Here is a 12599-nt window from a genome sequence, read left to right as displayed (position 1 = left end):
GAATCTTTATATTATTTGATGGAAGATGCCCAAAGAAACCCTCCCCAGTATGCTTCCTCTAAAACTGCTTCTTAATGTGAAATGATGGTTGTTTCCATTTGATTGCAGTAAGAGGGCAAATTCTCATAGGTTCTAGTAAATTAGAAATGTGAATATAAAGGTAATTGAAGAGATTATAAGCCTGCTATCCAAGGATTAGCATAATTTAAATAGAGAAAGGACCATAACCATTTGACTATTTAGTCTCTGTATCAGTCTGGCTCTCTGTCTACACCTGTGTCTCTGTCTCTCTGTCTTTGCTCTCAGTCTCCAATTGTCTTGCTGGCTTACCTGCTTATCCTATCACTAATTTTACTCTGCCAAATTTCAGAATTGGCTTACTTCCTGTATCTGTTACTTTTTTTCATCCTCACTTGCTGTTGCTAACTTATGGTGGGGAAAATCATGAAACCATTACAACTTGGTCCATTACAAATTTATCTTATATATTTTTACCTAGAACCTGACTGAGACAAGGCATGTTTCTGACACTTCCATAATCAATTCACTGTTCCATACTTTAGAGGCTATTCCAAAGCTTTTCATCCACACCCAAAATTCTCATGATACATCTTCACTTATCTCAGCTAAGAACAAGTTGTAGTACATGAATGTGAAAAAAATATCACTGGACTTTCAGAAACTATAAGAAGGCTGAATACCAAGAAACATGAGAAGACTGGTATGAACTGATGCAAAATGAAGTAAATAAAGTCAAGAAAACAACATACAATGATAATATATAGAGAAGAAACAATGTGAATGGAACAACCACCACAACACAATCCAAAGTGAATGTAATAAAATTATGAAGAATAGACTCAGTCCTGAAGAAGAAATATGAGAAAATACTTCCCTATTCTTTTTTTTTATTTAGAGGGAGTGGGAGTTAGGCAGTAGGTATAGAATAACAGTATAATTTCCCCCATTTTTATTTATAGTCTCGATAAATTTTATCTTCATTTTTTTATCTTCTTAAAAATCTGTTATATGGGATATTTTTCAACAAGACAGAGGGTAAAGTAGTTTAGGCTATGTAAAAGCAAAAAAAAAATAAACTTTTAATTATAAATAATTTTTAAATAAGCAAGAGATGAAAGAAAGAGAACAATGAGGATAACTGAGGCAATTCTTTGTGTTTTTGTGTTTATTAATTCAATAGAGCTATCATTGTTGAACATGACATGACAGATTGAGTAATAAGAAACATAGTGAAGGTTGTTGATCAACCTCCTCAAAACAGTCTGCTTCGGGGTATCTTTAGCAGCCTGTATCATCGTTTCAGCCTGATGGTATGCTGGGGGGTGGTGATTCATATTGGTGACAGCTGGGATAAGCATCCTGTCCAAAAATTAATCCAACTCATCTTGAATAAATTCATAACCATTGTCAGAAATAATAGCTGCAATGCAATGTTGTCAGTCTGGATACTGGGGAAAAAAAAGATTCACCTTATTTGTAGAGTCATTCTTCATGATACAAGGAAGGTTATTTTTTTTTTTTGATGGGCAATGGAGAGCAAGGGCAACGGTGATCTACCATAAAAAGAAAGTTCTTCCTCTAGGAAGGCATAGCAAAATCAATACGGATTCATGATGAAGACTGCGTCTTCATATCCAAGCATGATTCCACAGAAAATATCTGGGTTTTAGAAATAAGGGATGAAGGTTCAAATCCATGGTCTATCACTTACTATATCACATTTGGAAAATCACTTATTAGTTTTAAGTAATTTAGACATCTTTGATTAGATATAAAATGTTTTCATTGTATTTTATCCTCAATGACTTTTTCATTGTGTCCCAACTAGGAACCTGAATTTAGGGACTTAGTCTAAACTAGGCCTTACCCAGAGTTTGTAGAATTATTTTTTTTAACTTTGCTTGTGTGGTTGTTCAGTTGTCTTTCAATCATGTCTCAGTCTCCATGGTTTTGGAGTAGTTTGCTGTTTTCTTCTCCGGCTTATTTTACAGATGAGGAAATTGAGACAAACAGGATTAAGTGACTTGACCAGGGTCATATATCAGTGAATATCTGAGCTCAGACTTGAATTTGGGAAAGAATCCAGGATTAGCAATCTATTCACTGTGCCATCTACTTTCTCCTGTGTATGGGCAAATTGGTAACTATTAATGTGTTGATAAATGATTTGAATATTGAGTTAAGAACCCCTTTGTCCCTGACTGCATTACTCTGCATTTGTGTGGCATTTAGAATATCAGTTCTTTGGAAGTAAGGATTGTTTCCTTTCTGTTTTTTTTCTTTTCTCTTTTTTTTCTTCTCTTGGTCCTTGCATCCCCAGTGTCTAGTATAGGTAATGGCATACAATGGGTTCTTAATAAATGCTTGTTTGTTGAGTCTATTACTTTTATAATTTTGGTGGTCCCAATAGTATAAAAGAATTTTTAAAATGCATATATATTTGCTTTCTCCTGGACATTTTATATCATCTTTGTCAGTAATGAAATATCATCATCTCAGGTACATTAGCACCTGCTCTGAAATTTATAATCCTATAGAGCCTACTGGGGGTTGGGGTGGGAGGAGTGACTTTTTATGTGTGCTGTCCACATAGCAAATATATTTAAGTGGTATGACTTGAACCCCTAAACTAGTTCTCTGTCCACTTCACCACACTGCCTTCCTTGGTTTCAATTTACAATAATACTTGTTCTTAGTTACAGAGTATAGTAAGAATTGATTCACTTTCTACTATGTGCAAAACTTGGTTCAAGCCTCTGGGAATATGAGGACAATAGAAATGATCTTGCAAGTAATTTACATCCAACTGGGTTGGAGTGGGGAGGTTAATCTAATAGAATTAATTAATACTATCATTAATTAGTAGCATAAAATTTGTCAATTAGCATCAGCAAATAGTGTAAATTTATTAGGTATAAATAGCAATTAGTATTATAAAATTAATTAGTTATTGATTTGTTCAGTCCTTTCATTTGTGTTTGACACTTCATGATCCCATTTAGAATTTTCTTGGCAAAGATAGTGAGAGTGATTTACCTTTCCTTCTCCAGCTCATTTTACAGAAAAGAAACTGAAGCAAACAGATTTAAGTGACATGCCCAAAGTCACATAGTTAGCAAATATTTGAGATCAGAATTGAATTTACAAAAAATGAATCTGGAGGGCAGTTATGTGGTGCAGTGGATACAGTGCATACTGACCCTAGAGTCGGGAAGCCCTAAGTTCAAATCCAGCCTCAGACACTTAATAATTGCCTAGTGACCCTGGGCAAGTCACTTAATCCCATGACCTTGAATAAATAAAAAAAAATTTTAAAAAATGAATCTGCCTGACTCCAGTTCCAGCACTTTATCCTTTATCTTATTAATGAATTAGAAATATAAAATTATACATTAGGACAAATATTCAAAAAACATCACTAAATGTATTGGAGTATCTAATATGGAAATATGTTCAACACAATTATACATCTACAACATACATCGAATTGCTCTCTTCCATGAGAAACAGGGAAGGAAGGGAAGGTGGTAGAAAAATGTCAAACTCAAAGGTTTGCTTAAGAATGAATATTTAAAATTATCTTGAATATAATTGGGAAAAATAAAAGATAAAATTGTAAATGTTTCTTTCAAAAAGATATTAGAGTATCTGTGCACATCTGTATATGAGTATGCACACCAACACAAAATAACACTTCTGGTTTTATCTGACTCTTTGAGGCTGACTTTTTAATCTGGTCATTTATTTCAGATTTTTTTCATGTAATGATATCGAGCTAACTCCCTCTGTAGCAATAGTGTTGCTATCACCATTTTTAATGAAAACAACTTCCAAAGTCAATGAGCATTAGTTTGTTTGATGACATTAATGAACTCCTAATGCAAGAGAGAACAAAATTCTAGGTACCAGAGTTGCTCTCTGCCCACCTGTGCTTTCACAGATCACTGAAAAAGAATATTTCATACTGGAGATTCCTTAGGTTCAAAAGCTGAGTTCTAAAATGACTTACCATCTACCGGTTCATTATATTATTCTTAAACTCTGTTAATTAATGGAGCACAATCTCCTTACTAGCTCACAGGGATTATTGCAACATAAAAGGATGGTTAAGATAAAATTCACATGGATTTATATTGTGACATCTAATTTTAAAAGTTTCACTTTAGGAGACCAAACTTGGGATTACCTAGCTCTGCCACAATAAAAAAATGAAAAACTCCTCTAAAATCATTACATTTTCCTGTACCATTTATGGGTTAAAGGAAAATAATTACCACTGTGCAATGATCTCAACAAACTGCACTGATTTAAAAGAATAAAATTCTAAGAGAAGGAAAAAAAGCATTTTTTTTACTAAAATAAAAAAGATGCTTTCTATGCATAATCTCTACTGCTTTGTTTTTCTTTTGAGGTATTTTGAGATGTGGCAAAAGATCCTGAAATAAGAATCCATTGAGTTGGGAATTATTTCAATAATAGAGCTTAATCTCCCATACTTGTGTATTGCATTCAACTCTTATCTCTGAATTCACTTTTCTTCTATAGTTAGTACACCCAATATGGCCAATATGGCAATATATAAGAGAAAAAAAAAGTTTTTTTAATTAGAGGAACAATTCCAGGAAGACTAAGAAAAATTTTAATTTCTACATAGGATTTTTTTTTAAATTTCAACAAAAATCTCATTGGAAATATCCATTTAAATTTTTACTAAAACTTCCTTATATATCTTTATTTTCAGGAAACTGGTAGGGAAAAGCATTTCCCTCTTTGTCCTCCTTTACTGAAGATTTCTATTATTGTAAATAAATGTTTGTTGTGGAGATAGATATTGAATAAGCTTGAGCTTAGATGGAAAGATGCAAAAGAAAAATAAAAAACCCAACAGACAATTGTATTATATTCTGTAGAGACCATTCTCACAAGAAAGTGGATGCAATATTCTATTTTTCTTCTGGAGAATATATTTCTCTAAGATTAGAAAGCAGAGATAAGTGGAAACAACACAGTGATGAAAGGGTGACCTTTCAATTTTAAAAGTAATCAAATTATAGCAACAAACAGGCTTCATTAAGGGGAAATAATTCTGAGAGGATGGAGAATAGGAGTTCACAGAATCATAGAATTTTACTCTGGAAGGGAACTTCAAGGACACCTAGCTGACCAAGAACACTTTCTATAATTTCTCAGACCAATGACCCTTCACTCCTTAACTGAAGATGAACGGGGAGGAGAATTCACTTCCTAAGGTAGACCATTCCTCTTTGGGACAAATCTTGTATTAAGCCTTTGCAACCTCCATGCTTAGACCTTGGTAAAGGGAGCCAGTACCAAGCATGTCTCCTCTTGCTATCACATCTTCGATTATTGAATAAGGAATTGACATAATAAACCATTATAAGTACATAATAAACAGAAGGAAAGGGGTTAGATCTTAGGGAGACCTTAACTTTGGTAATTCATAACTTCTATACTATGGAGTTTAGAGATAAGATACATTGGAGTGTGCGCATACACACACATGCCACTAATTTTGTTGTTGTTCATCCTTCTTTGTCAAAGAGAACCAATGACATCAAGGGGTGATGCCTTGATTCATGTGCTAGAATTATATTTTCATGAGGTAGAGTTAAGCAAAGTCATCAACCTCACTCTCTTCCAAAATCATTGAAGTTCAGTTGCAAGACGTAAATCAAGATGACTGGTGATGATCTGGTTGCAGTGGACATCATTGATATCTGACCAAGCTCTACGTTCTCAACAGCATCTGATTCAGGTGACTTCAAGACCATGAGAACAAATTATTCTCATCTGCCCATTCTTCCATGGAATCTTTACAAACTTGGGGTGTCTATCTTTCAACTCATCAACATCTATCACCCTCACCTAGTTCAGTCCATTGGACTGGATGGTTTTATTGGGCACAGTATAACCCCTTGAAGCCACAGTTGAGAGTAGATAGGTAGACACCAAAGTGGATGACCAGTCATGAAAATGGCTGAGCAAGATTTCACAGCAGAGGGGCTGGTGCTCCCTGAATCCCCCCCATACACCCTAATTCTGTCTAATTCTATCTCCTTAACATGCTACATCTGAACCCTTCTCTGCACTCATATGTACCACATTAGTCTGAGTTGTCATCATTAGCCTAAATCATCATAGCAATCTCTTTATGGGTCTCCATGCCCCAAGGCTCTGCCTATCCAGTCCATCGTCCCTGCCTCCAAAGTAATTTTCTTAGACAGAGATTGGACTCCTCCACTTAGTCTATTCCATTCACAATTTCTTTTGGGATTATTTGAATTCTTTTGTTTAAGTTTTGAAACCATATACAATCTTAACTAATTTATTTTTCTAGACTCAATGGAAATAACTCCATCATCTTCAGGCTGTCCAAATTAGTGTCTGTTTTTTTCAGAAATTATACTCTATTTCTAGTTTTTATGTTCATCATCTTGGGGTACCTATGTGGTAGAATGGATAGAGCATTAGACTTGGAGTCAGGAAAACCTGACTCCAAATCCAGTCTCAGTTAATTACCAGTGTGTGACCCTAGGCTTTTCACTTAACCCCATTTGTCTCAATTTCCTCCTCTGTAAAATGAGCTAAAAAGGAATTAGCAAACCTCTCTAGAATCTTTGCTTAAAAAAAAACCCAAGAGATTTGAAGAAGAGTTGGACACAACTGAAAAACAGCTAAAGAACAGTAGCTAAAGATAAGACAAGAAGCTAAGTTCCCCAAGGGCAAAGATATTTCTTGCTTTTTCTTTGTATTGTCAGTGCTTCTCATACCATTTAGCACACATCAAGTGAGTCCATGCTAATTTATAGCATTTTCTAATTTATCAAGTGGTTAATAAATGCTTGTTGATTGAATTATAATCTTGAAAAAGAATGTAATGGATTAACTTATGAAATAGTGAAGGGTTATAGCAACATGTTATATTTATAAGAAACTCCATTGAAACCTAAAGATTCACATAGAGGTAAGAACAAACCAAAAAAAACTGAATTGGAATTTTCCATGCCTTGAGGGAATTTAAAAATTTAAAAGAAAACAGAAATTATCATCATCATATCAAAGAAAGCAGAAGTAAAAATAGACACAGTCAGGTGGGAACCTACATTATGCTTAGAGGTACTATGGATAATGGGCAGCTAGGTGGGTGTAGTATGAGTCCTATATAATTTCCCTCCAAGTCTTCCATTTCATCTACCATAGAAACCTACCTAAAAAGCTTCCTCTCAACATTTTTACATTTTGTTGGTACATGTATAGCCCTTAAACTATCTTATTGTTACTATCCTTCATTCTTGCCACATGGTACCGAGGTACTAGGCAGTTTTCCTACAAATACAAATTACTGCTTTTCTCCTCTGACTCTGAACCACACTGAAATGGAGGTACAATATCTTCAACAGACATAGATAGTTGCAAGACTTTTGTGCCAGATACTCAAGATCTTGAGATTTACATTATTTGAGAAACAGATGATCTTTAAGTAATTTCTGTCCTTAATATGTATTTACAAATTTTAAAGTTTCCCTCATTTTGATTTTTAGCTTTCAAAAAATAACTTTCAAGTGAAAATCAACTTTTGATTTCTTTGGAAAATCGGAGAATGTGCCCTATTCCCTATCATAATTCATATTTTAATGTTTGCAAATGGAAAATAATGATTGCAATAAATGGAAGGTGTGTCCAAGAAATAAAATGTGTTCTTTTCTAATTCTGCTGAGAGCATCTGAGTATGTGTGAATTTTTCCATAAATCATAGCTTTAAAGTGAATCCGATTGATGGATTCACATGAGATTGATGAACTGTAATAAGTAATAGGCTAAGTTCATAAAAACATCAGACCCATAAAAATTAATAGCTTGAAAAATGACTCTGTCCTTCCTTCATTTATCAGTAATATAAAGGGTTTGCATATCTTGGCAGTGAGTGTCAGTACTCAGCAATGGAGGGCATTATATTGATTTTATATTGCTTGAAATTATTTAATGTCTTTCATGCCGAACCTGATTTATTCTGAGCTTAGAGTCCATGCTAATTTATAGCATTTTCTAATTTATCAATTAAAATCAATCTCAATGGAATCCAAAAAATGGTTATAGAACTCTCATTAAGCATTCAGCCCTTTATGAAGTTTCAGTCTTACCAGTTCTGCCTAGAAATACTGCCTTAAACTCTTCCTTTCTCTAGCATTCTTTCCAGTTCTATGATTCATTCTATGATTTAGTTTTCAGTATGGGTACCTTGCCCACTCTTCTTAGCTTTTCACAATATCTACATATTATTGTTATAATTTAGTTATTTCTAATTCTTCATGATCCCACTTTATATTTTCTTGAAAAAACATAAATGGAGTATTTATTTTTTCCTGCAATTCATTTTGCAGATGAGGAAAGTGAGGCAAACAGGATTAAGTGATTTGCTCACTTAGAGCTGGTAAGTGTCTGAGACTGGATTTGAACTCAAGAAGATGAGTCTTCCTGGGGTTCTATGTATTATGAGGTCAGCCAACTGCCAGCACATGTTAAGTACTTAATAAATATTTGCTATCTCTGCCTGTCTCTATCTCTCTTCTAGAAAATGCGTAGCTAGATGTTGTAGTTGGTAGAAGATAGGTCCTGAAGTCAGGAGGACCTGAGTTTAAATCCAGCTTCAGACATTTTCTAGCTATGTGACCTTCAGCAAGTCATTTCACCCTGATTACCTGGCATCCAGGACCATCTCCAGTCGTCCTGATTCATATCTGGCCACTGGACCCAGACGGCTCTTGAGGAAAAAGTGGGGCTGGTGACTTAATGCAATCCCCCCCCCCCATTCAAATTCATGTGCATGTCATGACATCACCTCCTTGATCTCATGGTCTTCTTCGAGAATGAATGGCAAATATCATCATCTATGAAATAAACCAGAAATCATAAGATTTTTCTTGTCCTATTTTTTTTTCTTTGGATCTTGTTAGATCAGATTCCATTCAGCTCAATAACCATGAATTAAATACTTTCTATTTGCATGCTCAGTGGATTTTAGTCGAGATTTAGAGGAAGTCAGGGATATCAGAGGGGAGGAAGGAGAGGGATGCAACTGTGATGGAAAGCCAGAGAGAATGTCTGTAGCCAAGAGATGGAGTGTCTTGTGGGTGAGATGGTCAGAAGGCAAGGGACTGGATCAAAAGAATACCTGTCAGAATAATATCAGAGTGTGCTATGGCAGATCTGATCTTATCTGCCACTGGAAAATAAAATGGAAGTCAAGAGCTCCTCAAATTGTAAAAATTGACATTGCTTTGAATTTTGGAGCATTTTAGTGCTGTTTGACACTACAATAAAAATGCATTTTGGGGCAACTAGGTGCAGCAGTGGAGAGAACCCCTGCCCTGGAGTCAGGAGGACCCGAATTCAAATCTGCTCTCAGACATTTAATAATTACTTAACTGTGAGACGTTGGGCAAGTTCTTAACCCCATTGCCTTACAAAAACCAAATAACATAAGATAAAATAAAAATGAATTTGTTTAAGAATGGCTGGATTATTTTTAAATTTATGAATTTGCATTTTCCTAATTTAATTCCTTTTCTACTGTTATCTGCCAGATTCCTACACATCCTTGTATAATATAAAATGTTCCTTTCCATCAGGTTTTGCTTCTAGACTGTAATGACCTTCCTTGTTCTGCACATATCCAATGTTCTTATGTAACTTTTGAGTATTAAAATTATCTTTTATGCATATAATTGCATTTTGAGATTTGAATGCAGCAAATACATATTATTTCAATCCAATATAATCTTCAAAAATTTCTCCTTCACTGTACTGAGAATAGTATATTTTTATACAATTTTTGAGTATTAAAGTTATCTTTCTATAAATATAATCATATTTCTAGATTTGAACTCCATGACTTCAGTGAATACATCTTCTTGTGATGTTTTACACTCTTCAAACCTCTTTTCTTCTCTGTACTGAGAATGGTTAACAGAATACTGTTAACCTTTCATGAATTCTGGATAAATGAAGAAAATGCCTTAATATCAATGATAGTTTTATTTTTAAAAAAATAGTTGTTTAATTTTTAGATGTAAATTTGACTTTCTTTGAACGTTTTTTTTTTTTCTCAGCAGGAGAAACACAGAAAATCCAGGTTTTTAAAATCCTTAATCTGAAATTAGGGCAGTAGATATAACTGGCATTTTTTTTTCTTTTGCAGCGTTTGTCCAATGGTTCCATAGACTCAACAGATGACACCAGTCAAGTGATGGAACTCCAAGAATTACTTGAAAAGCAAAACTATGAAATGGTTCAAATGAAAGAACGCTTAGCAGCCCTTTCTTCCCGGGTGGGAGAAGTGGAGCAGGAAGCAGAGACTGCCAGGAAGGACCTGATTAAAACCGAAGAAATGAACACCAAATATCAAAGGGACATTAGAGAGGTAAGCCATTCCCAATGAATATAATTACTGTCATAACATTAAATAGTATTCATTTCTCACATTCTTTCTTTTCATTATTTATTTATTTATTTGTATTTTCATCTATATGCACATGTATATTTTTAAGTTACAAAATTTCCTTCCACACTCCCTTCCTACCCCACCCCTACCCTCAGTGGTTAACATCAGGTTCGTATTGAACATACATATTTTGACAAGCATGTTTACAGATTAGTCATTTTTGGTTTGAGAAATTAGGATTAAGTGAAAGGGATACATCAGAGATAATTTTTATAAAGTGTTTATCAGATTCTGAAGGTTGGTTTTTTTGGCGTTTTGTTTTGTTTTTCTTCCTTTGGATGGTCCTCATATTCTTTCTCAAAAGATTATCATTCAGTTGGATTTATAGGAGGCACAGATTAAATTTTGCCTTGTAGATAAAGATTTAGGCTTGCAATGAGCAAAACCTGGGTTAAAATTTAATGCTTACAATTTGCTATGTGACCCTTGGTAAGTCATAGCTACCTCTTTAACTTCCCTTCTCCCATTTTTCAAGGAACTTCATCCCTCAAAATTTATGCTTTCTCCCTTTAATCAAACCTATTCCCATAAAATAATTCAGAATGAGAAGTATTCATCAATCATATTAAACATACCATCCAAATGCCCCCAAGAAGCCCATAAAACTTCCTTGTGCTGCCAGACCAGATTATAAAGTAATCAAGAAATGATTAACAAAATAAATAAAATCACAATCAAATGTATGTAATAATGATTTGTGTTTGTCTTAGTCATTATGCACCCACAAGGACCCATTTTTATTTGGGTTCACTAGTATTAGTGAATTTGAGGCATTTTCTTGCTCCCAGGTTCACAGATATTAACATTTTATGTGGCATTACTAAATATGGAATAAGACAAAACTGTTACCCTTTAAAGGCATCTTCAAGTTGGGGGAGAAGACCTATGAACTATTGGGGGAAATAGGGAAGCTCTCCCTATGTTGTAGAAGAACTGTTTTATTTGTCCGAGCATCAATAATGATAATAACAACAGCAACAATAGCAATGGTAGGTAGAGATCTGATCTCTGAATCAAAGAAACTTGGGTTCAAGTCTTTGACTCAAACTGGCTGAATGATTTCACCAAGTCACTTAATCACTCTGAGAATATAGGTTGCCAATGCTCAGTAAAGAGAACAAATTCTGCAAATGGGTAAAATCACAGATTCTGTCTAAAATATTCAATCAGAAAGAGATTCTAAAATAGTATATCAGAAAAAAATAATTTCATTCAACTAAGAAGAGTTATTTTATCCTTCTATGCAATAGTCTATGAAACAGTAGCTGCAAAATGATGAACAGGATAGTAAATTGGCTTAGAATGGTTTCTATTTGAGTTCCATTGAAACAGAAGAGAATGAATTGGTATCAATACTGAAAATAACAGTATTATTATTTTTTTTAGGTTTTTGGAAGGCAGTGGGGTTAAGTGGCTTGCCCAAGGCCACACAGCTAGGTAATTATTAAGTGTCTGACCATGGATTTGAACTCAGGTCCTCCTGACTCCAGGGCCGGCGCTCTATCCACTGCGCCACCTAGCCACCCCAAATAGCAGTATTATTAATGTCATCCCTGTTGTCATGTGCCTAGAATGCTTTCTGGGAGTGCACAGAAAATGAACTTGTATGCTATATTAAAAAAATTCTTATTTTATCCACATGTGGGAGGTACATTCAATGCATGAACATACATGCATGCATGCAAACACACCCAAGCATGTATCTCTTAACCCCATAAAATGGAGAATGTGATGAGGTAGTGAGAATGATGACAGCCACATAATGCCTTCAAAGATATAATATGTTAACACAAATTATTTCATTTGAACATCTCACAAGCCTCTAACAATATTTTTATTATCCTCAATATAAGGATAAGGAGAGTCTCAGAGAGGTAAAGCAACTTATCTTTGTTTAAACAGCTAGAGAGGAGTAAAGGCAAAATAAGAAAGAAGTTCTTACTGACTCTATCAGTCCTCTACATGACTTTGTCTAGCCTTTTGAAATATATTTCTAAGTGTGTATGATTTTTTTCAGCACAGATATCTTTCTCACATATCTAATAACCATAGTCAA

The 12599-nt window shown here is 34.4% G+C and overlaps 1 protein-coding gene across 1 annotated transcript in view; it reads left to right on the top strand.

Moving 5' to 3' along the window:
• The window catches only part of PPFIA2 (PTPRF interacting protein alpha 2), a 190207-nt gene that overhangs the window by 73278 nt on the left and 104330 nt on the right, over positions 1-12599 (top strand). Inside the window, exon 4 of the mRNA XM_074221063.1 lies at positions 10241-10462. Within this exon, the coding sequence (XP_074077164.1) occupies positions 10241-10462 (222 nt within the window). The remainder of the gene's footprint in view (positions 1-10240; positions 10463-12599) is intronic.

The sequence above is a fragment of the Macrotis lagotis genome, chromosome 2 (assembly GCF_037893015.1).
Source record: "Macrotis lagotis isolate mMagLag1 chromosome 2, bilby.v1.9.chrom.fasta, whole genome shotgun sequence".
Classification (NCBI taxonomy): domain Eukaryota; kingdom Metazoa; phylum Chordata; class Mammalia; order Peramelemorphia; family Peramelidae; genus Macrotis; species Macrotis lagotis.
The sequence above is the reverse complement of the archived record's forward strand: the minus strand, read 5'-3'. Positions and strand labels throughout refer to the sequence as shown.